The following is a 26,606-nucleotide window of genomic DNA, read 5'->3' on the forward strand; positions in this document are numbered from 1 at the left end:
ACTAACCTTATATTTTATGAAACTTACTGATCTTAACAAACAGCCACAAGGGTCTTCAAGGGCCTTCTCTTTTCTATATTCATGTTTCTGAAAGTAGTTGGAACTACATGAAATTTGTTTATATATTTTTGTTAATAAATAACAAGTAAAGCAGTAGGCCTATTGTTAAATTGTATTATATAAAATTAATTATTATATATTTAAAAAATAATGTTATTATGTTATTATTATTTTTAAATGCCTGAATTCACTGTAAGTATAAACAGCATTTATAATGTATTTTTGAATAAATACATTATCATAAAATAATAAATCAAACTAACCCAGATAATATAATTTGTAATTTAAAAAGTTTGTATTAAATAAGAAAAATGCAAAACAGAAGTATTTTCTTTACTAGACTTTTGGACCCCACTGCATGGCAACTCAACTGTGTTGAACTGTCGTGACATGGACAAACAATGTTATATGAGGCCCCACCGATCAAGAACATGGAAGGAATCCAGAAAAAAGGGTGCAGAGATGGCATACGATGCAAAAACTTGCAGGTGTCTTTAAGACACAGCTGCAGAGCCATAGAGAGCCATTCTTCAAGCATGATGCTTGACGTCAAAATGGCACCTTTGTGCGTGACAAAAAAATTCTGAGAACGCCACTCCGAGGCATATTACCAACATCCGCAGCTGCTACCTTCTCTCTCTTTCTCTCTTTCCCTCCCTCTCTTTGCCTTCCTCTCTGTTCCTCCATGTCACAGAAAGTGTCACAGTGTCAGGCAGAGGCGAGGACCTGTCACGCAACACAAACATACACCACCTTAATGAGAACTCCTCCCTGCCTCCTCCACAACTATTCATTCTGAACCCACACACACATAAACACATCACAATCGACTGTCACGTCCAGGCCCCGGTACCCTCTCCAGACTTTGTGGCTTTTGGATTCGGCATGACAATTCAAATGTATTCAAAAAAAAAGTTGGAGAGATTGCAAACTGCCATCCTGTTTTGCCCTCTCCAGCGAAGAGTAAAAAACTATAATTGCTTCATCCTCGCTTCGGCGGAATGGACGAACAATACGGCAGAAGTGACAGGCAGTGAAAGGGAAGATATATACCATTTGAGAGTTTTCAGCTTATGAGAGTTCAGGGCCTTTTTTTTGCCGGTGTGGTAATCAATGCTTTCTGTGCCCTTTCCATCCACAGGGAAGATATTATACACTCCCTTCCACTGGGACGCCCACTGCTCTGATATAATGTATTTCCATAAACACAGACATCTGGGAAATAGAGATGGAGGAAAAACACCAAACTTTTCATTTCGAAACGACATTACTAGCAATTCATACATTTATTGTGCTTATAATTTATTTTATTTACCTGTCCAAGCTGCTTTAGCTAGTCAGTCACTTGGTTCAATCCGATGAGAAAACATAAAACATAAACAAGAAATAAATATTTTACAAGGTGGCAAATTCATAAATTTGCACGGTAGTAATGAAATGCCAAATATTGGCTGATATATTGGCCTTGGCAAACCAGTCTGGGCAAGTTTCAGCTGTTTTCAGGAGGGTTGATATGGTAAAACTGTATATTCTTCTTGCACAGTGTGTTTTAAAAGAAGGATGTCACGCACATTTCTGGAGGAGGTCACTTTAGAAAGTCATAAAAGAAAAGTGGAGCGGCACAAGCCTCTCAGTGTCTATCTGAGGGAGCTCTAATAAATAATGCTTCTTCTAAATACCCGCAGTGAGCTTTGCTAAATCGGCCATGAAAGCACAAAGTAATCTCAGAGCTGTGTTTCTGTGATCCAACAGAAAAAAAAAACTGAAAAAAAAAAAACTAGACAGTGATGCATGCAAGTCATGGATGTAAAACAATAGGGATAGAGGCTGGGGAAAAGCTTTCCGGAAGGTAATGACCAATGGGGCCTGAGGTGAAGGGTGTGTTTGTTGACTAGGTCATTTAGCTAAGGACGAAAATCAAGTCTTGCTCCTTTGTATCCTTCATCCAACTAACACAATGAAACCAAATCAAACAAAAAAAAAATGTTTTGGCCAGTTTTGCTCACAGTTACTATAGCAATACTTTGATCCCCTGAAACTAGTGATCCCTCGCTTCAGAGTCTATCATTTTCCATTCAAAATAAAATTATACTGATAACACAGGTGAACTGCTGAAATATGTTTTAAATGTGTATAGTGATCTTAAAACCTTTTAGACTGCTAAAAATGATGATCTGTACATACATACATACATACATACAGATTATAAAACTATAAGTAACTTTTATTTAAAAAAAAAATTATAAACAGAAGTGCAAAATTAAAGAGGTAAATCTGAAAATAAATAATGATTCAGTGATTCAGACAGGCTTGCGATTTTCTTGAAAAGGGAAAACAAAGTCGTTGAAATGAAGAAAAATAACAGCTCCAGAGGAAAAACATGACCCTTGGCAACATGGTGGAGATTGATCTACACCTGAATCACACTTTGAACGATCCAGTCAATAACTGCATCTCTAGTCAAACTTACACCCCTGAACGGTAAAGTTCATGAAAAAGAAAAAAGAAAGAAAGAAACGAAAAGAAAGAACAACTAGCAGAATAAAATTGAAAATTGCTCTCCAACCTTAAGCTCAATCACTGAGATCAATAGTGGAAATTTAGCCCTTGTCTTTCCAATTACATGCAGCCAGAGATTCCCAAATATCATCCTGATACTCAGAGAAGTCCAGATTGTTTACAGTCTAGGAAATGGCACATTTAGGATTATAAATCCTGACTGTCACTCAACAAATTAGATATTAAGGTGCAAACCGGTCCAAGCCATCTGCAGTAGCATCCACCAAAAGAGCCAAGAAAAGAGAGAGAAGCACTACGGCTTTATATTGATATCCTGCATGTGATTTCAAATAGCAGAATAAGAATTCATAGCGCTTTGAATGAGAGGCACAAAACAGTCGCAATGATTTGTGGGCTGGAATTCATTTTACATGGCTCATGTACTCTGCCTGCATTGCAGTCAGCCAGATGGGGAATTCGGTGTCTGGGATCATTTCACTTAACGGAAGCATTGACCGCTGGTCGGGCCGGCCTGCGGTTCCACATCTCCGCTTCTCGCTTGAAACTCCTCTGCCTAGATTGACTGACAGAAAGCGCTTCTAAGAACTCAACCGCAGGGACAAACAAAGACGTGAGTCAGATGCAGCTGTAATTAGCACATGTAATTAGACCTAAATTCTGAAATGCAAATGCTATCAAGGCTCTGGCACGAATTAGAATCCCTTAGATGGAGCTCTTCTGCAATGGACGTTCTCGAGATGTGTATAGTTATAATGAATAAGTCCATGGTGATGGAAAGAGCTTCAATGCCCACCTTATTTTCAGACGGAGGCTGCGATAAGAGAACATGTCTCTAATCCTGTTCCATCTCATTGCACTTGGCAAAGAAAATCCTTTAATGCACACACCGTGCTCCGTCTTCAGAATGACAGTTTTGTTTTGTAAATATGAATAATCTCCGTATCTCACTTTTGCTGAGCTGAATGTGCTCACAAGGGGGAAAAAAAGATTAAGAATCTCTCTTACTGCAATCTTTGTAATATCAGTAAATATTTCCATTATTGCATCTGAACAAAATGCTCAATGCACTTTCGTAATGTTCTGCAGGAATAAATCTACTTGGGAAATCTAGCTGTTTCGCATGACAAAGTATGAAAACCAACAGGTACCAGAACAATGGTGTTTCATGCCCAATATGCAAATAAAACATCTCACCACGTATAGTTACGCATGATTCAGCTGTTCTGTATTGTGTGCAATAGCTTTGCGAAGGTTCATGCATGATATGATCCGAATTCTACTTAAATGCACATAAGCGTACGTATGAGCACGCACACACATACATACACAGTACCATAAAAAGAACTGTAATAGGATTCTTCGGCTTTTCCAGTGACTGCCTTCACTATCACACACACAGTTAAGAGCACTAATCCATGACAAATTGTCTCATCTGATCCATGACAAATCGTCTGAAGGCCAGATAGAGATGAGGAAATTGAGAGAAAAAAGGAGGCCGAGAAAAAGACGGAAGGGGTAAGGGCATCAGGAGGAGCTCGAGAGAGACATCTGACAAAGAGAGTGAGACAAAGTGCGAAAGCAAAAAGGTGTGAAAGAAAGAAAAAGAAAGAAAGAAAGAAAGACCAAAAAAGAAAGAAAGAAACTGAAAAAAGAAAGGGTAAAAAACAGTGCAAATAGTGTGAAATTCACAGCATAAAAGCATGAAAAAGCATGCAATAAGGAAAGCACAAAATACAGAAAGCGTACAAAAGAAAGAAGGCAAAAAAGCTTGAATAAACAAACAATGACAGAAAGTTAGCACAAAACAATGTTAAAGAGAAAAAGAAAGCACAAAAGACAAGGCAAGAAAGCATGAAATGCAGAAAGTGCAAAATAAAGAAAGAAAGTGTAAAAGTGTGAAAGAAAGAAAGAAAGGACTTTAATTCCCATCCAGATAAACCATTCTAAAATGCAACAAGTTGACAATCATTCTAGCAACATACTATAGGCATGTCTTACTAGAAATGTTCTAGTAAGGATCTTACACATTATATCTAGTTTAGCCATGAGGCTTCAGTTTAACCTAAGAAAGTTTAGATATGATAAGTTTCTAAGATCCTCATGAGGGGAAATTGGGTTTGTTGCAGTGTATTGGTGACAGTGAAGGTTTTGAGTGTGTGAGTGTGGGAGTGTGAATTATCCTAACTAGTCCAATCAAACCTCTCCTTCATCCAATTTGCTAAGAAATCAGATTACTACACCATTCCAGTGAGCTGCATATAATTGAATTTGGTTTTATGTCATCAATTCCCCCTTCTAATTAGTTTTAGAATTAAAAGTAGGTGTGAAATTAATCTGATTAATTCACAATAAAACAGCCACAGAGACATCTTCAAAAACTATTATTCTTCGCATTCATTTGGTCATTATTATTGTGACTCAAAGAGAAAACAACACTGCTTTTCAAAAACAAAATAAAAAATAGATGTACAGTCATGGCCAAAAATATCGGCACCCTTGGTAAAAATGAACAATGAAGGCTGTGAAAATGTATCTGTATTATTCATCCTTTTGATCTTTTATTTTTAAAAATTACAAAAATCTAACCTTTCATTGGATAAGAATTTAAAATGGGGGGGGGGGGTATCATTATCAAATAAATGTTTTTCTCTAATACACATTGGCCACAATTAACGGCATCCTTTTATTCAATACTTTTTGAAACCTCCATTTGCCAGTTTAACAGCTCTGAATTTTCTCCTATAATGCCTGATGAGGTTAGAAAACACCTGACAAGAGATCAGAGACCATTCCTTCATCCAGAATCACTCCAGACCACTTTAGATTCCCAGCTCCATGTTGGTGCTTCTTCTCTTCAGTTCACCACTCATTTTCTATAGGGTTTAGGTCAGAGGACTGGAATGGCCAGCAGAAGCTTGGTTTTGTGCTCAGTGACCCATTTTTGTGTTGTTTTTGAGGTTTGTGTTTGGATTATTGTACTGTTGGAATCCAAACATGGCCCATTATAAGATTTCTAACAGAGTCAGCCACTTGCTGATTTTTTATCTGTTGGTATTTGATAGAATCCATGATGCCATGTGTCTAAACAAGATGTCCAGGACCTCCAGCAGAAATATAGGCCCACAACATCAAAAATACAGTAGTATATTTCATTGTACACATGGGGTACTTTTTACCAAACCCTGTGTTCACCAAACCCATCTTGAGTGTTTTCTGCTAAAAAGCTCATTTTTTTAGTTTCATCTGACCACAGAAGCCAGTCCCATTCAAGTTCCAGCAAGTTCCAGTCGTGTCTGATAACCGAATATGCTGGAGTTTGTTTTTGGATGAGCTAGGAGAATTTTTCTTGAAACCCTCCTGAACAACATGTGGTGATGGAGGTGCTGTTTGACAATTTTTTTTAAAGGTTTTCTGACCCCGAGACTCAACTATTTTCTGCAGTTCTCCAGCTGTGGTCCTTGGAGAGTCTTTAGCCACTCAAACTCTCCTTCTCACCATGCATTAGGACGATATAGACACTCGTCCTCATCCAGGTAGTTTCGTAGCATTTTATGTTGATTGGAAATTCTTAATTATTGTCCTGATGGTGTAAATGAGAATTTTCACTGCTCTAGCTCTTTTCTTAAAGCCACTTCACTAATTTGTGAAGCTCAATTATCTTTTGCTGCACATCAGAAATATATTCTTTGGTTTTTCTCATTGTGATGGATGATTAAGGGAATTTGGGCTTTGTTTTCCCTCCTATTTATATTTCTGTGAAACAGGAAGCCATGGCTGGATAATTTCATGTTCATAATCACCCGGAGTGCTCAAAATTGTGAATATGAATGGGAATATATTTCAGAGATATTTTACTCATAAGAATTTCCAGGGGTGCCAATAATTGTGTCCAACGTGTATTTGAGAAAAACATTTATTTCATAATGATATCCCCCCCCCCCCATTTTAAATTCTTATTATCCAATGAAAGGTTAGATTTTTGTGAATTTTTAAAATAAAAGATCAAAAGGATTAACAATGCAGATTAATTTTCACAGCCTTCTTTGATCATATTTACCAAGGGTGCCGATATTTTTGGCCACGACTGTATATGCATGGACTCAAACCTGCATTGCCCATATGAGCACCAAACCCAACATTCAGCTACCATTCAAAAGTTTGGTATCAGCAAGTTTTTTTTTAGTTTTTTTTTTTATTAATACTTTTTTTTCAGCAACGATACATGAAAGTGAGTAAAATTGAGAGCGAAGACATATCTAATGTTACAGAAGATTCTATTAATCAAAACAATTCTTAAATGTATTACAGTTTCCACAAAAATATTAAGCAGCACAACAACATTGATAATAGGAAGAAATATTTCTTAAGCATGTTAAATCAGCAGATTAGAATTTTTTTCAACAATGAGATGCTTTGTTTATTTTTGGTGCTCATGTGGGGAATGCCGTTTCAAACCCACACATATTTTTAATATCCATACATACATAACATCTGTGCTTTCCAGGTCTTGAAAAAACACCAGCCACCACTGATGTAAAACGGTTAGATTTTATTCAAGCAGAATTAGTTTTTTCATTTATTATTAGAAACTCTAGTTAACAATTTGAGGAAAGTGAAAGCATTTTCTGAATCATAATCCTTTGTCATCATTGGCTGCAGGAGACAACTGTGACTCAGGTTAAACCAAACTATGTCCCAATGTGAATATTGGTAATTCACATTCTCAGGAACGTTCTGGATGCAAGCAAATTAATGTGAAAAGAGATGAGGTTAGTTTCTCTCTCTGTTGTTGGGCTACACTGCCACCCGTTTGGGAAAATATTCAACGGTGGTCAGTGTATCCAGCCAAAACCAGAGTGGCCCAGGCCTTCATTTGGTAAGGAGAGAGGAGGAAGAGAAACACTGCAGCCTGGGATTGTGTCATGTCACATTCTGCTCATCTGTCAATGTAGTGGATTATTTCTTGAGAGACCAGAATTGGCTGCCCGGAATCAGACCGCCATCAATCTCGGCTGAGAGTGGAACGCGGGCAGGGGCCCGTCCTGCACGGACTCATGGGATGCAGACGGCTTGGAGCCGGTGCCTGAACAGGTGATGGAGCAGCAGAGCGACTCAACTCGTTACTCAATATAAGCCTCAGCTGTGACTGGGTTTTTTTGGTCGTTTCTCAAAAAAATAGGGTTTTGGGGGACACAGAGAGAATTCAAAAGCAACCAAATCCATTTTGGTATTCATGTCAAGCTCCTGTTATAGGAGGTAAGCCGATTTCTGCAGTATTGTGAAATGCCTGAACTGCACGGAGGATTACACTTGTACAGAGACACCTCTGACCTGACAACTACTGTATCCATCATCCTCAGACAAATAATGATTCTGCTAACTGTGTAGCCCGACTGCATCAATTCTGTATTTACTGTATGAACATATTCGTTTTAAACACATTGTGCCTCTTTATCAAAAAAAAAAAAAAAAGAGAGTAAAGCGAAATAGTATCAGGAGACATTGCAGACCGGACTCAAACCTGCATTACCCACTTAAGCAGCAAAACTCAACATTCAGCAACTGATCACTTGTTGCCTGATCACCTGGTGAGCTAAAAGTGGTGAGCTAAAAATGCAGCACTTAGCAAGAAACGGTCAATAACTGAAAATTGATCTATTGAGTGATTTATTACCAAAAACAATTAACATTTTGCCAAATATTGCCTTGGTCAATTGTGCAACTGTATTCAAGGCACTCAAACTCGAATTGACTCAAACCTGCACTGCCTACACAAACACCAAAAGCTCAACGTTCAACATCTGATTATTTGTTTTTATAGCACTGATTTTTTTTGTCTAGCTGGAAGCATTTTCTGTATGAGAGAGAAAAAGGTGGACTGTGTTCAGGACGTGTTACATGCCAGACATTAACTAAACAATTCTTCCTGAAATAGAAAACACTGTCCATTATTCAGTACAACATCTACAATCTCAATTACATCTTTAATAATAAATGGTCATTAACAGGGAATGTAGAAAGACAAACATCTGCCTTAAACATCTTTTTAGCATCAAGGACATCAGCCTGCATTTCATCATTTACGAAAGCGTTTGGCTCAGGCACTTAAACTTCCACCTTGATTATGGAAATACAATTGCTCCTGGTTACACGGACACACTTCTGTCTAACCCACAGAGTAATATGGTGCTGTTCTCTCCTATCTGGATTTTGAAGCATTTTTGGCATTGATATAAAGTGTTTGTCCTCGAATATCACCGGTGGGGGTGTTTCACAGTTAAATAAATGATGACAGCTTTTCAAAATGAATCATGCTCTGCTTTCCTTTACTCAGTCTCATTTTTAATCTTGGATACTTTTTTTTAATAGGCTTTGATTGCTGGATAATAGCACCATGGATAAAAAGAGAGGCAAGAAAAAAACATTTCAAAATGTTAGATCTCTCTCCAGGCAATGGAAATCTATTTATATTAAAAGGTCTACTTAATGAAACTAGAGATGGTTTTAGAATTACAAAATCAATTTTAATTCAGGTATTAATCATAGTATTTTAATTCCCAGAAAACTGCTGCTGTCCAAGTGATTATTTCAATGAGGAGGCTGTGTATTAAAAAAATTCTTAAGACTAAATGCTTTTTTTTATTTTCCGAAACTTTAACATACTGCATGTGGGTGGAGATCAAAGAAATGAAAGTTGTAAGAAATAATCAAAAATAAAAAAACAAACTAAAATACATATTAATAATAATAAAATACATTTCAAAAATATAAAAAGATACAGTAAAAACTGTTCATTTGTCTTGTCGAAAGTCTGTGCTTCACATTTGTCAAGAAGAGAAGATGTCTTCAAAACTCTCCATCCAAAAAATTACTACAATTTAAGATATTCTCGAAAATTCAATACAGTTGAGATGGAAGAAGCCAGCAGGTAATACTGAAGGGTAGCCACCTGACATCAAGAAAGCTCATTAACAATACTTCCGATACACCCAGCTTTAGATGTTTGTTGGTTCAGTTATCTACAAAACAGGGCCTTTGTGGAAAGGCTTGAGGAGCTCAGTGACATCTAATTAGCCCGTTCCATGTCTTTGCACCTTTGCCATTATAAAGGAATTACATAAAAAGCTTCCATTAAGCCTGGTTCATCTAATAGATGCAGCATTATGCCACAGAACTAGAAACGTGGACAAAGACTTCATACTTCGAATTATGATTCAGTCAAAACCAAGGTCTCACTAAGAACCGAATCTGTTACTGAATCACTTTAATGTGAAAATGTCACTGCGTTATTTTTTTACGCAAAAAGAACATGAATTTTGGTCCTGCCATGGTGGTCCAATGTGCATATTATGTTATTTTAACACCTAAATAAAACATTTCACAGCTTTGTTTTTTCATGATATACCCCCTCCCCCGGTTTAGTTTTTTCCTAAACAAACGTGCCAAAACATGATCACTTAGTAAAACCCAATGAAAGATCTTCAGCCGCTGCTACATGGATGAGCGTGAGAGCAATGTTTAAAAGCTACAACCCTCCATTACCAAGACCTTCTTGACCTTCCTAACACCAGAGATGTAATTTCTCACGCGCGTTTTTGTCTAACTTTTCTATATACCGCAGAGTAGGGTGGGGGATGATTTCTTTTTGTTGTTCAGCCGACCCCTTCAATAATTCAGGGAACACTTACTATGGGGCACGCACTTCTTTGTACATCTCTGGCACCGTGCTCTGCTGGGCCGGATAAAAACCTGGAAGCATGGTGTAAAAAATTCATCCGGGTCTTTCTAACATTCATCGCACTTTTCTCTCCTTGCTTTGGATTAATGAGTTTGAAGAGCTTTCTGAGATGTGGAACTCTTTCACATGTGTTAGGCATCTTATAAGATAGTAAACATTAAAAATAAAGGAATAAAATTTGCAATAAATCAGGCGCTAATCAGCTATACTAGGACTCCTGGTGTGCTCATTTTTTAAAATCGATTGTAATGAAGTAACAAACACATTTGCTACGTAATCTATAAGGACAAGATATTGCAAATATTTAATGAGCATGCGGTGATCTAACTCGAGCAGCGTTAAATTGCTTTGGAGTTCTTTGTAGCCTTGCTCCGCTGCTGAAAGTATGCCACAATCGCTCTCATTTGCATACTTAGTCTTGAAGAGAGACACACCTTGCTGTCTCTCTTCCTGTCGGCCCTCGTAGCGAAACTACTTAATTGCCAAATACTTCCATAGAGCGGGCGATAGACGTAAATTGTCATTTCCACCAGAGCCTCTGTGATCAAAGCTGCTCGTATTCACAGCATGCTGATAGGAGAGTTTAGCCTCAAGCCTGTCTCGCACACACATACGCACATGGAAGATTGCAGTCTGGGTAACTTGCGATGCGAAACCCTTTACAAGCCACTCGCTGAAAGCAAAAACAAAGCGTCTTGAGCTGGATTTCTACACAAATCTCTTTTCATGACCGAGGTGGGGCACAAGAAGATGATAAGATACCAATCACAAAGTTTCATAAGCACCGCAATGAGCGCTTCATTTAAGCTCACTTTTATGCAAATCTGATAGCGATAAAGTCAACACATACTCATCTCAATCTCAAAACAAGGGCGTTCCCTAACAGAACATCTACAACACTTGGACTTCCACAATCAGCAGAGTTAAACACTTGTGAAGCTCACTGATTCAGTGACAAAGAACATACAGTTTAAACGAGACACTGACCCAGTATCTGTATGGCGTTGCGGCCCGGGCGGGTCACATGATGCTGTTGGATGGTCTCATACAAAGTGGCGTGGCACAGCAGTAAGCAGCTAACACTTATCCACAGACACAGGAGCCAGGACATGGCAGGAGCACCGGCTAAAGAGAAAAGACATTTAAAGACAGAAGATAAAAGCAGAATGTTTATTCTATCCGACAGACACCTACATGCACGCGCTATATCAGCCCTCAGCATTACTGAACATTCTGCCGTTAACAAGCATTAGTTCACACTGTAAATTTATTTAAAGTCAATATAATTTAAAAATGACAATGCAGTTTAAAATCAACAGGTATAATAAAATATGATCACTGACTGATCACTAGATCTTCTTAAAACTACACGAATTAATCGGGGAATAACCGTGTTTTTGTTTGCAGTACTTTATGGCGAGTCCTTTCATAACTACTGCATAACCTTGGATTGATCAGCACTGCGAGACAGGAAGACAAACCAAATAGGTTCATTTATTTCTGCTTTATTATATAATGATACAATTTTAGGGTCAAAACATATGATATTCCACTAATATCAACCAAAACAATAAACAATATTTGACAGTATAGACAAATGTGCAGTGATGAGCCAAAATACTCAATACAGAAACTCTTGGAATGTTTAAACGAGTCCACGTTTTCTCCAACTTTAAATCTGTAAGACAAAGGCTGACATATGTATTGCTACTAACACTTAAATTATACCTCGGCTCATCTTCTAACTAAAAATGACAAAAACTCCCTCACTTTAAATGGCAAACAGTGTTTAATTAATGGATGGCACATCCGAGTTCTCCTGCACTCTTCAAGCTGACAGGCAGGAGCATCAGTCAGTGTACCCTCAAATGACATTGAAATTTCCAATGAATATTCATCAAGCCCCAAAATTAAGCATATAATTATTAACAGCACATTGTAATCCCCTTTGCTCCACTAAAGCCTCCTTAATCCACAGTTTTGTGGAAATGTGAACTGTTCCCAGAGGAGAGCTATTCTTTCCCTGGCTGGCAAACTGCCTTAAAAACTTCAACTGTCTTCTTCAACACTATAAAAGAAGATTTAGCACATGCAATCAAGTCTATTGACATGCAACAGAGAAATATTATCTTTAAGTAAAATGATCAGCCTTGGACTTTAGAAGGTCACATAAACCTCAACACCGACGCAATGCATTCTGTTGCAGATCTTTCATTTTCCAGGTAATATAAGTCACTTCTCTATGAGATGGAGTCTAGCAGGTTAGTGAGAGCAGCTTGGGGAGTCGGTGCTCGCAGCTACTGTATAATTAATGCACTGATCTGACAAATCATCTGTTTGGATGCTTTTACATGTTTTACTTTATGGTCCGCATGCTCATCACCATCCTCGGACACACCTGCACACGATCACCGCAAGATATTATGTACTCTACACACTTCAGATGAAGTGCCTATACATTTTTCAGGGTAGAAGAAAAAATAAAAAGTATTTAAATAAATTACATTACTTTCTAATATGAATAATTATTATTATTATTAATAATATACAATTTCTGTGTGGCTTCACACATACTATTCTGAGAAAAAAAGTAAGAAATATTATCTGTATACTCTATTTGTTCTTAGCACTGTATTGCATCTGTTATTACGATATACAGCTTGTGTGTGTTATTGAATGTAAAATATTGGCCATCATATGTTCACTTATGTCACAGTAGCAGCACTGAGCTTAGAAAGGACTGGCAGGAAAATCCTAAAAGCTCATCTGATCTGCACCGTAGTGAAACTGTCAACTCTTAGCATCTTTTATTAGCACGTAGGCAAATTATCAATGACTCAGAGATGCACATAATACATGCTTAAAAGTGGCTAGTCAAGTTTTCCGCTTCAAAAATGCATACACCTGCTGACTTTCTAGTCATTCTTGCGAACTGACTTCCCGTAGATTTTTTTTCGCATCCTCCCATAACAGAACTATCACATTTAATCTTACCTGTGAGATACCGTGAGGAGAACGTTAAAGAAACGTGCCTTCAGCTGTTCATCCAATATCCTTAGCACATAGTCATAAATCCATCCATGCTCTCGGGAAAGAGCTTCCCAGCAAAAGTTCCTGTTCGGATCTGCGGGTCAGAGGGGGGATGAGGAGACTTTTGTTCCCGCTCCTGCCCTTGATCCCCTCTTCTGTTGTAAGTCCTCCTGGCTGCAATCCACCGAACACAGTCAGGCACTCGACAACAGAAACTCCCGTCACAGCTGTGAAACGCTGTCAGAAACTAGCTGGGATTTGAGGGACGAGAGGCTTGTCATGTCACCTTTAAATCACCAGAGAAGCAACGTCTTCCTCCTATTTCTCAGCCTCCTCACGCTTCACTCTGAAGGTGAAGCTTCTTTGGGGGATAACAAGCTAATTTGCCTCTTCACTTTTTGGTCTTGCACATGCGACGGCACTTCTCTCTCTCTCTCTCTCTCATGTGCGCTCGCTCTCTCCGTCCCTCTCTCCTCTCAGCTCTTCTCTCCCATTGAGAAGCCACTCAGTACTCGCTCTCCTCTTCCCAGTGTACTGATTGGTGTGCACACGCATGTGTGAGTGCAGGCGTGCTTGTGTGTATGACAATACCGCCTCGCGAGTGGGAGAGCGAGACGCATCAGACGTCTTAAAGCAAGACTGCCCACTGTAGCCAAACAGTAAGGCACCTATACAGATGATATAACCCGTCTGAAAGAAGACAGACGAGACGGTTTAATTTCACAATATGCTTCCTCAGTTCTTCAGATTTTGGAGGGTTTGAACAAAGAGACTGAAATATGCTCAGTGCAACACGCTTTTAATAGAAGGGTGTCCGCAGCTGCGTTTGCAATCATCTCATTATTCTGAAATTGCTGCTGTGTTTCTTTGCCTGTTTGTACAATCTAAATGGCTCTTTGTGTTGTGCGTGGCTCTCGCTGGTTGTTGAGTGTTGCCAGAATAAAGTTGCAGCTGGCACGCCTGGCACACAGAAACAGTCGTCCCCTTTATGTGTGCTGATGCTGTTGTGGGAATTCAGTGGTTTTTATAATCCGAGATGATTTTTAGATAGGAAAAATTTGATAAAATAAAATTACAATAAGGAATATATGTGTGTGTGTGTGTGTGTGTGTGTGTGTATATGATATATATATATATATATATAGAGAGAGAGAGAGAGAGAGAGAGAGAATGAGTTTAAATTATATATCCTTTTATATACAATTACATCTAAATATTTACTTATTTAATTTTAATGGTATCAGATATTCCATATGATATATATATTCCTATGTATGTATGTATGTATGTATGTATATATGTATATATATATATATATATATATATATATATATATATATATATATATATATATATATACATATACATATATACATACATATATACATACATATACACACACATACATACATGGTATATTTGAACAATAATTAAATAGGTAAATAACTAAGAAAATAAGCAAATATCCTTTAGAATATTTACCTTTAAAAAGCACTTTTTTTAATAAAAGTAATAATTATATTTAAAACTCCAGAAAAGATTTCATATAGCCCTGATACAGAATAATGTGGTTAGACAAGTATCATGAATAATAGAGTGTATAGAGCTTAAGTAATTTACAAAGGCAAAATGATACACACACACTTTTATATATATTTATGCCTTTTCATATTACTTTTCTAACCAAATCTATATTGTATTAGCAACAGAAACCACTGTCTCTCGGGGGCCAACTGGGATATGAAATGTAGGCAAACGAAATCTCTTAAAAAATTTTACAGGGGTGTGCTGAGGCAGTCGTGTCAAGATCTATTCCTTCTTTCTTGACACAACCGACTACATCGTGATATTTCAGTGACAGTAAAGCTGACAAATGCTGCATGGAGCAGCTGGAGTGGAGAACCTGCACACGCTGTCGTCACATGAATATCTAAGGGCTGAAAAATGTGTGTGAGAGCGTGCATGAGTGCAGATGAGCGAATCAAGATCGGACAGATAAAGCACTCGACTTCCCCAACTGATGCTTAAATCGGAGATTCATTGCTGATGGTAGGAACATGGTTCTACTTGAGCGCAGACAGTGAGCCTAGCCAAAGGGTGTTTCTCATCCTGCTGTTGTCTGAGACACTCGATGGTCTCCACGCGCAAGACTGCCAAGACTGGGATCGCAGGCTGGAGTGGAGCAACTGTTGTTAAGGGGTACAGGGGAAAAATATAGTGTAACGAAAAAGTGAAAGGCAGATATTTATTACTTTCTCAGTAGGACGCCCGACCAAGGGACTGGTTACCTGCTGAGGTAATTGGCACCTGTGTAAGTGTAACTGTTAACAAGGCATTTCTGCATGTACACTAGTGGCCGATGATGCATTTCACCAAATCGCATTACAATGGCTTGAGAATGTCTATAAAATGTCATTGTGGGAGAAAAAAAAAAGATATAAAAATACTGTTACACGCATTTTCGTTCTCATCTGTTTACGTTCACTTAAAGGGATAATTCACCCAAAAATAAAAATTGTGTCATTAATTACTCACCCTCATGTCGTTCCAAACCTGTAAGACCTTCGTTCATCTTCAGAACACAAATTAAGATATTTTTGATGAATTCCGAGAGCTCTCTGACCCTCCCATAGACAGCAAGGATCCTAACACGATCAAGGTCCAGAAACGTAGTAAGGACATCGTTAAAATAATCCATGTGACATCAGTGGTTCAACCGTAATTTTACGAAGCTACGAGAATACTTTTTTTCTCAAAGAAAACAAAAATAACGACTTTATTCAACAATTCATCTCCTCCGCGTCACCCTGGCACCATTTTAGAGAGTATCGCATACGTAAACACAGACACAGTGTGATGATATACTGATGTATTTTTGTGCATATTGGTTGGTAAACATGAAAGAGAAGTCAATTTCGGCTTGGAACAACCTTTTCTGCAGTGGAAATGCATGGAACGGTTTGAGAATGGACACAGACTGGGAACCCGCACCGGGATCGTTGTTCTCTGTGCTCGCGCTTCAGATGTGTGCGCTGTACGAAAACAGTGCGCAAGTTCTTTCCCCTCCAGTGCTTAAATAGTTTAAAATCATATTAAAATGCGAATGCCGGAATCGTTAAACTGAATCAAAATGCACACGTCTTATCGAATACCCGGTTCTTGGAAATTTTTTAACCGATTCTAAAATGGAACAGGTTCTCAATACCCAACCCCATCTATAACATGGCTAAAAAAGAACCGAAAAGGGGCAACCAGTCTCGACAGCTCCATTGATGAGAACAATCTAGTTTTGACAAGCTGACATGGTGTGAGCAAAAAGGGAACCGTGAGTAATGAGGAAAAAGTTTATGAGTCCCTGTGAACTTTGAGCACAGACCTTGAATTTTATTATGGCCGCCCTGTTGACCACTGCTTTAATCAGAGCGTTAGCACGATAATGTAATGGCCGTGACTCAGCAAAATACTGCCGCTAAAGACGAAGGACTTAATGGCATGGACGTGAAGCACAGAATGTGACAAAATGAGTATAATTTGTAACTAATGCACTGCCACAAAAGCACAGTGAAGGGGGAGAAGGTGGAATTAAGGCAGCAGGGTTAAAAAAAAAAACTGAATTAGCTTAGATGAATGCATTAGTATTTGACTAGCTGTGTTTTTAAAACTCCTTTTGTGCTGGCCGTCTTCATGAAAATGTATGGCTTATGAATATGGCTCGTGTTTATTTTAGGCGCTTCAAAATCACATTTGTGTTCCGTCAATGTTGTGTGCCACTAAAACTTGAAGCACATCTTTCTCAAAACATCTTTATATGCCTCTAAGGACAACTTAAAAGAAAAATCATCCAATTAGCAGTTTCTCATGGCGATTATGTATGTTTACGACAGCGATGCCGTTCCGCATCTTATTGTTTTGTCATCTGGGGTTTGGTTTTCTCATTTTTGACTTTTTTTTCGCATCTTGAGACTTGCGTTTTGAGACGCCACTGGCTTTATCGTTACTGTAGCTTTCACTCTCTACCCTTCCTTTACTCTCTCATCTCTTGGGCTCCTAATATTTCCAAGCATCTGTTGCTGCTGTCCATGCCAAGCTGGGCTAGACCAGTCCAAACACCAGGAGCCAGCTGTTTGAAACCAAGCACCACAGATAAATGCTGGTCTGGTCCTGCCACTACCCACAATTTCTTCATGTAACACATTAGTTGAACAACGCCTTAAAGGGACAGTTCAAGCAAAGATGTAAACCCTGTCATCATTTACTCACCCTTGTGTCATCCCAAACCAGTATAACATTATTTCTTCTGTGTAACAAAGATATTTTGAAAAAGATCTTGTTTTTATTTGTCTGTACAATGAAGGTCAATGGGGTCCAATGTTGGAGAATGCACAACACATTTTGAGTTCCGCAGAAAAAAGTAAGTTTGGAATGAGATGAGGGTGAGAAAATGACAACAACATTTTCTTTGAAGTTGGTAACCAAGGTTAAATCAAGTAGATTAGAACCTAACACCCACTTAGATAGTTATGAGGCTTATAGGGGCATACTTTGTGGAGTGCATGTTTTACAATATAAGATGTCTTCAGAGTGAGACACTCCAAAGCAAGCAGAGGAAGTGCACTCAATGATTCATAAACTTAGTGGGGTGAGTGTCTGAGACACGTATGAAACAATCTTGCTTCGCTTGGAGGTGCCTCAAGGCCAAAAGGGCCTGGAAATGAATTACAAAAGCAAAAAAAGAAAAAAAAAAGAAAAAGTTTTGCGTGATCCAGACAAAGACAAAATTCATTGCATACATCTGTCAGCTTCTTAAACACGAAATACTGACTTGTCCTTGATCAACCTTTAGCATAAATCAAAGTAAAAATGTTCTTAAATCTTAAAACATCAGACATGGGAGGAAGATCCCACCCAGAAAATGATAAAATGATATTGTCATAAAAACAGATTTACACTGAAGTTAAATATTTAAACACTGCAAATGTTTGACATTATTACAGTGCCCACAGTCCTCTTTTTTGGACATTAAAAGGGGTCCAATCAGGATTTATAAATTGCCTATAGTGTCTTTCTTTTTGGCTATAATATCTGTTTTTCTATTGAAAGTGCTTGTACATCTAATATACACGTTTCTGCATTGCTTTGACTGTTCTCTACAGATCCCGCCTTCTCGAATAGCATAATTTTTCAAGTACTTTTTAAATCACTACCTTCAGTAAAGGTAATGCAGGATTCACATCTCACATACAGATGTACTAACAGATTACAGCATTCACACTAAAAGCTTGAACAACTGTGTCACGTCCCTTTCACCGATATCAAAATTACGTAAAAAGCTTTGTGGGTACAATTGCGAATGACTGACTCTTATACCCAAACGAAAATGTATATTCATGGAAGGATTATACAAAATATTCCTGTGCTTTCATCTCAGGCAGGATCGTCTGCAAAGCTAATGCGAGTCAGTGGCAAATTAAGGAAACCAATTAGAAACACATATTAGACAAAAAACATTGGCCAAGGGAATGAGCTTGTGAGCTAAATTAAACAAAATAATGCTTGTTCATATTAGTTCATAAGCAAAATTTATTTTATAATTTTATCAAATAAATATATATTTTTTTTTAATGGGGCAGTCGTGGCCTAATGGATAGAGTCGGATAGAGGTCGTGAGTTCGAGTCTCAGGTCCGGCAGAGATTGTAGGTGGGGAGTGGAATAACCAGCACTCTCTCCACCCTCAATACCACGACTGAGGTGAGACCCTTGAGCAAGGCACCGAACCCCCAACTGCTCCCTGGGCGCCGCAGCATTGGCAGCAAACACTGCTCCAGGTGTATGTTCACTACTGTGTGTGCACTTGGATGGGTTAAATGCAGAGCACAAATTCTGAGTATGGATCACCATACTTGGCCACACATCACTTCCCTTCCCCTTTCCCTTATAAGTAGAAATTAATGTTAATTTCGGCCTAAAACACAGTTTTTTACATTTATCAAGTTGCATAAATGGTATAAGTATACCTAGATAAAAGATTCCTAATTACTATTTTGTTTCCATTTTTACGATTAAATAGTATTAGGGACCCCCATAACACCCCCTCCCCTCCCCATCCCGCCTGCCAGTGTCCTCTTTTTTCGAAAAACCCAATATGTCACCCTGCTATTATGTTTGTAACTTTATTAGTCACATCAATGGATCTAGTGCTAGTGTAAGGGTAAAATGTGAAATTGATTTGCCTGACTGCAGTGTTATTAAGTTGTTTGTCTGTTGTACTGACCTGATTAAAACGCCACAGTAAATATTATGTTCCTGTCTCCTCATTTGAATTTCAATGGAGGAGCTGCACATGGCCCATGAGTTAAGCCAAATTCACCTAAACAGGGTACAAATACTAGTGTATTTGCATGCGATGTCTGCTTTGTTTTACTGCCCCATTTTCAGGCATGGTACAAATTTGGTAAAAGCACAGACATAATTAGAATGGGCCAGTTCATGATAATGAATAACAATGACTTCATCTAAATGCAGCACGAAGCATTTTGCGCCAATTTCATGAAGAATCCGGTTAGTCCATCTAGGACCCCAAAATTTTATTAAGATCATTAATGTCCTTTAAAGCATTACGTGCATTACATGCATAACTTAATCTATAAATTCGCATTTTGCAAGTTAATTTTAAAAACAATGAAATCAAAAATACTTAATAAAAAGATAAAATATTTAAGTCATATTTGTCATGCATCAACCAAAATCAGAACTGCTAACTTGTGAATGCATTTTTAAATTATTTAAATATTAAATTTAAAATATCTTCGAGTACTTCATGGAAATATTCAAAGGGGTTCGGCTGACAAAAAAAGTTTGAGAATCCAAATTTGTTAGAACAGGCACAGCAAAAGGCTACCCCTTGGGGTCCAAGGCAGACTCAACTCAAAACATTGTTGATGTTATTGTGCTAAAATACACTATGCAAAAGTGGTGCAACTGGTTAGAGAATTTGCCCCAAAGTGTATTTAACATCGCGACATGTCTCTATTTGCTGAATTATTAGGTCTTAATTAACGGTTAACAAAAAAATAAATAAAAATATAAAAATATACGAATAAGCTTGTTGCTTCATTCTCCTCCAGCATTTTGAGAGACAGGATTTCTGCAGTTACCCTCAAAATCAATATTTATGATAGCTTCAGGACTGAGAATGATGTGGAACACTGTGTATTGAAGGCTCGTCTTAATTATTCCCTCATGGTAAAGAAGAAGGAGCACACAAGCCTATGCGCTCTAATTGACACAGTGTAAAATCTCCCTCAGGTGCACGGCACAGAAACCGGTATAAAACAGGGTGTTTGTGCATTTTTCAAAGAGTCTGGTTTGAAGAAGACTGCGGGATGAGACAAACTAAGACTTTATATTTGTCTCTGAGGTGTTTACGTGTGGAAGAAAGAGTGCAGATTGGTGGCTTCTCACGATCCCCGTGGAATAAACCATCTATTAGCGGTTAGAAAAGATACTGAGAGGAGCTTGGGTGTTTGTTTTGTGTTGTATTCTCTTCTCCCTCTCGCACAAGATGTTTGAAGTAGGTCAGAGATGTTGTGTCGGTAAAGTGTGGGGACCTGCGAGGCCTCAGCAGGAGATTTCTTCCTGCCTTCTCACAAGGAGCAAAATAATTGAGTGATATTGAAATACTTTTTTATTTTTCAAGATGTCTGCAATGGTAACATACTGTACCTGATTCAAATCAAAGCCTGCATAGGTTCCTGCTTAAAGAGATAAGTTTAAAGGGATAGTTCACCCAAAGAAAATTACAATTCTGTCAACATTTACAGTCCCTTATGCTCATCAAGGCTACATTGCTTGATCTAAAATACAGTAAATAAATAGTGTGAAATATTAGAATTAAAAATGTAACTTATTCCTGCGATGGTAAAGCTGAATATTCAGCATCATTACTCCAGTCTTCAGTGTCACATGATTCTTTAGAAATCATCAAATATGCTGATTTGCTGCTGTTGTTTTCAAAACAGTTGTGCTGCTTAGTATTTTTCAAAGACTTATGTAAAACATATAGCCATCATAACATATTTATATCATGTTTTCATATTACATAAAGGGTTTGGAAAAACATGAGGGTGAGTAAATAAAGATTTCATTTTTATCCTGAGGAAGAACAGCCAATGTATGGCAGCCTCAAAAAAGAAGCAGACAATGATTGAATAAGAACAGACAAGAGGATGGTACATGGGTTTGACTGGACCTTTATGACGCGCTCAATGTTGTGTGTTTGTTGGGATAAGAAAGAAAAAATTAAAATTAAAATTAACTACAGCTCAAAGCAACAAGCAAATGAGTTGTTACCAGGCCCATAGCCAGTAAATTTTTCATGTTCAAAAATAAAATTTGCTCTCTGAATGACTAATTTGCTGTTTAAAACTCCTCATATAAATCTGCATGACATGTATAATTCAGCTTAGACAGTTTGCAAGAATGCTTAGCGTCCGTGGTATGAAAATGATCACTGTCAGACGCTGCGGGCGCAGCCTCCGTGTTGCCAGATCCAACTACTATAAGTGTTTTTGGACTATTTTTTTCCACTTAATTTGACACTTTAGAAAGTTAATAAAGTGGGAAGTTGCAGTTTAGGATCAGTGATATCTTTATCTTATCTTATTTGCAAAAGATTTGAAATAATTTCAGTTTATTTCTATTTATTTATTGGTTTTTGTTTGATTTAATAGCAATATCTGGCAACACTGCATCACCAGCACTTAAACTGACAGTAATCAAAAAAGCCCATGGACATGTTATTGCTGAGAGGATACGACATTCGGTAAGGAAAAAGCAAAAAAATAAAAATATCATGATATTAGAAACATTATCAACGCTCTCAAATCAGTAGCATTTAGCACTAGTACACAGATCTGTAGAACAAGTAGGTTACAGAATGAATTTTCACAAAGTCATGCTAAAAATATTTATAAAAGGTACTAGACAAAATTATCATTATTATCATTTCATTATTAATGAAAATGATAAGAGTAATATTGTTGCATGAATAATAAGCAACTGATAAAATTATCCATCCCATAGTAAAGTATTAACAAATTTTGATGCAATAAATAGGGTATGATTTAAAAAATGATCATCCCTCCAAAACAGAGAAAATATCTTTCATAAATCACAAACATCTACATGCCTGTCTCTTTTAAAGTGTTCATAGTGTACAGGTGCTGGTTATATAATTAGAATATCATCAAAAAGTTGATTTATTTCACTAATTCCATTCAAAAAGTGAAACTTGTATATTATATTCATTCATTACACACAGACTGATATATTTCAAATGTTTATTTCTTTTAATTTTGATGATTAGAGCTTACAGCTCATGAAAGTCAAAAATCAGTATCTCAAAATATTAGAATATTTACATTTGAGTTTGAATAAATGACCATCCCTACAGTATAAATTCTGGGTATCTCTTGTTCTTTGAAACCACAATAATGGGGAAGACTGCTGACTTGGCAATGATCCAGAAGATGAACATTGACACCCTCCACAAAGAGGGTAAGTCACAGAAGGTCATTACTGAAAGGTGTGGCTGTTTACAGAGTGCTGTATCAAAGCATATTAAATGCAAAGTTAACTGGAAGGAAGAATTTGGGTAGGAAAAGGTGCACAAGCAACAGGGATGACCGCAAGCTTGAGAATACTGTCAAGCAAAGCCGATTCAAACACTTGGGAGAGCTTCACAAGGAGAGAACTGAAGCTGGAGTCAGTGCATCAAGAGTCACCACGCTCAGACGTCTTCAGGAAAAGGGCTACCAAGCCACTTCTGAACCAGAGACAACGTCAGAAACATCTTACCTGGGCTGTGGAGAAAAAGAACTGGACTGTTGCTCAGTGGTCCAAAGTCCTCTTTTCAGATGAAAGTACATTTTACATTTCATTTGGAAATCAAAGTCCCAGAGTCTGGAGGAAGAGTGGAGAGGCACAGAATCCATGTTGCTTGAAGTCCAGTGTGAAGTTTCCACAGTCAGTGATGATTTGGGCTGCCATGTCATCTGCTGGTGTTGGTTCACTGTGTTTTCTGATGTCCACAGTCAACGCAGCCATCTACCAGGAAATTTTAGAGCACTTCATGCTTCCTTCTGCTGACAAGCTTTATGGAGATGCTGATTTCATTTTCTAGCAGGACATGGTACCTGCCCACACTGCCAAAGGTACCGAAAGCTGGTTCAATGACCATAGTGTTACTGTGCTTGATTGGCCAGCAAACTCGCCTGACCTGAACCCCATAGAGAATCTATGGGGTATTGTCAAGAGGAAGATGAGAGACACCAGACCCAACAATGCAGATGAGCTGAAGGCCACTATCAGAGCAACCTGGGCTCTCATAACACCTGAGCAGTGCCACAGACTGATCGACTCCATGCCACGCCGCATTGCTGCAGTAATTCAGGCAAAAGGAGCCCCAACTAAGTATTGAGTGCTGTACATGCTCATACTTTTCATTTTCATACTTTTCAGTTGGCCAAGATTTCTAAAAACCCTTTCTTTGTATTGGTCTTAAGTAATATTCTAATATTTTGAGATACTGATTTTTGACTTTCATGAGCTGTAAGCTCTAATCATCAAAATTAAAAGAAATAAACATTTGAAATATATCAGTCTGGGTGTAATGAATGAATATAATATACAAGTTTCACTTTTTGAATGGAATTAGTGAAATAAATCAACTTTTTGATGATATTCTAATTATATGACCAGCACCTGTATATAATGAGTTGTATTTGTAGGGGTTATCACAATTCTTTATTTCCTATTAGTAAATTTTGAAATGAACATTAACATAACTTACTAATGTTAATGCATGCTTTATAAGTACTGTGTAATGAACCTTGGTGCTGTAATTTTTGTTGGCAATTTGACATGCAGTTTTCATATGCTACACACCTGGCCCACCCACTTAAACATTTCTGGCTACGCTAGTGGCTTGGAGTACATCTGTACTTCAGAAATATACCGGGGCATCACTTTACTGTCCGCATCCACTGTAGATAGTATATATAATGTGTTCTATATTGATTTTTATCGAGTCGCGCCACGCCACTCACGTCCGAGGAAGACACGGAAGCAGCGGGGCAGCGCCGCGGGTTTTCCTCGGGATGAACCCGCGAGAATGGAAGAGCTCCGGAGAAAATCTACGCTGTGTGTCGATGCACCTTACGAGAGAATAACACCAGCAAGCAAGGTATAAATATATGTAAGTTTTTCTGTGTGTTTGTGTCAGATTTTTGCACACCAGTTTAACCTAACGTTAGTAACATTTACCCATCAACATGGCGGTAACAAACTTTACTATGGTAAACTGCGATTCAATTGACAATTCATGTTAAGAGAACAGCTATGGTTTTGAGAGGTTTGTATATCCTATATGAGGTTTGCCTTTTAAAAGCGTGTAATTTCTACTTCTTGTTTTTCAGAGAAGACATTTCTGTCACTAACAAAGTGGAGGGTGAGCAAAGGTGGTGGCCACGTTTTGGAGCAGCACCTGGGTTTTGCAGATGGCTATGTATTCTTTGGCTGTTTGTCTTTTTTCCTCATTATATTTCTGTTGCCTAAAGATTCTTTGTGAGGATGAATCCAGAGGACACAACATAATGCACTGCAAAACGTCCTAAGACAGGAGAAATGGTGAAGATGCACTGTTCCAGCATTGGAAGACTGTATTTTTAAGTGTTATACATGCAATGTTTTAAATAAAGCATTTTATATTTTGTAATTATTGTGTCTGTTTTAATTGAATGCCAGTAGTACCTATGTAGAGTAAAAATAAAATGAATTCTATATAAAAATGAATCAAATCTAATGAAATCTATATTAAAATGAATGAATTACAGTAGTATACTGATGAATTAGATTTTTTTCAGTAATTTACTGTAAAACAGTACAATTTGCAACTGTAAATCAAATACAGTTTGCTACTGTACATCTTAATTACAGTAACTTACTGGCAACAGTGTTGCCAGTAAGTTACTGTAAAAACCCTTTGAAATGTCTAACAGTGCATGTTACTTTAAAAACAGTGATTTTACACTTCATTTCTGAGGAATATTATATAGTGAACTATTAGGCTATTTTTATTTATTTTTTTAAACCATGCCTTAAATAAATCATTGCCCGTGTCATGTTTTAGCCTATTGTTGCAACTTAGTTGCAGATCAGAAGAAATTTGGTGGCCTTGAAATCCATTTTAAATCTACCCAAACAGGTTCACATACATTTGTGACTACAAATACTTGTACAATGATATACTTGTACAATGCAGTCAATTTTTTTTAGCATTTATTCATTAGTAAAAAACAATGGAGAGAATGGAAGGATGGACAGTAGGAACAGGAAACAAGAATGGTAGATGTTGCAAGCCAGACTGAAACTCACATCATCACATAAGCACAGCTCAACGTGTTGGAAAATGAACATGACATTACTGCATTTTTTTTACATTATTCAATCAGTGATATTTGAATGATCTGTACAGATTTGATAGGGGGGAAAAAGAAAAGAAAAGAAAAAAAAAACTGCAAAGAGTGCAGGACCTTTGAAATGATGGCTAATGTTTAAGGTAGGAAAATGGAGTAGAGGAAAAAAAAAAAAAAAAAAAAAAGTGATTCAAAGGCTCATTCGCTCTTTTCATTGCCTCCATTGTGTCTAACCAACTCTAGAGCTATACTATTTGGTTTTCAAGGTATTTTTCTGAATGGAGTGCAGATTGCGACTGATCTGGGGCCTGTTCTGGGGACTATGGCAAGCAAGTGCTGACCTTCTGTGGCCATCAGCCGCCTTCATAAAGTGATTATTAAGGGATTTGACCTCTGGCTTTTCTTCTAGCCATAATATTGAGTGACATCATCGTCAAGTGTCTATCAAAGTATATAGTGAAGGGCACATGGGAATTGCAGTTGGGTCCTTTTGTTGAAAAAATCCAATGCGATAAAACAACAAAGTCTAAACAGTGCTGTAACCGTCCTCAAAAACAGCATTGTGTAACTAACGCTCCTGTTTTAGCCTTGGTGTCACAACACAGGACACCTGATACTGAATACATTTGAGTAAAGGCACGTGGGACGTATTTCTTACTAGCAATAAAGTATGTTCGACCTTCTGCAAATCGCTGGGTTTGAATATTCCCCCATGGGAACAAGTAAACAGAGTCCTATCCTTTGTACATGGATTAATTTATACATGGATCCTGTCAAGAATAAA

General features: G+C 37.7%; 1 protein-coding gene across 10 annotated transcripts in view; it reads right to left on the minus strand.

Moving 5' to 3' along the window:
* Window positions 1–26,606, minus strand: part of LOC131549548 (chemokine-like protein TAFA-1) — a 185,641-nt gene that overhangs the window by 130,508 nt on the left and 28,527 nt on the right. For 9 of the 10 annotated variants that reach the window (XR_009273421.1, XR_009273429.1, XR_009273427.1 and 6 more), the window contains one exon: window positions 11,306–11,443. Coding sequence is in view for 1 of the 10 variants with exons in the window: in XM_058791835.1 (XP_058647818.1) it covers window positions 11,306–11,443 (138 nt within the window). In the remaining 9 variants the exon portion in view is untranslated. Of the gene's footprint in view, window positions 1–11,305; window positions 11,444–13,312; window positions 14,039–26,606 lie in introns of all 10 variants that reach the window. The other variant, XR_009273424.1, reaches the window with a different exon arrangement.

This window comes from Onychostoma macrolepis, chromosome 11 (genome assembly GCF_012432095.1).
Source record: "Onychostoma macrolepis isolate SWU-2019 chromosome 11, ASM1243209v1, whole genome shotgun sequence".
Lineage (NCBI taxonomy): Eukaryota > Metazoa > Chordata > Actinopteri > Cypriniformes > Cyprinidae > Onychostoma > Onychostoma macrolepis.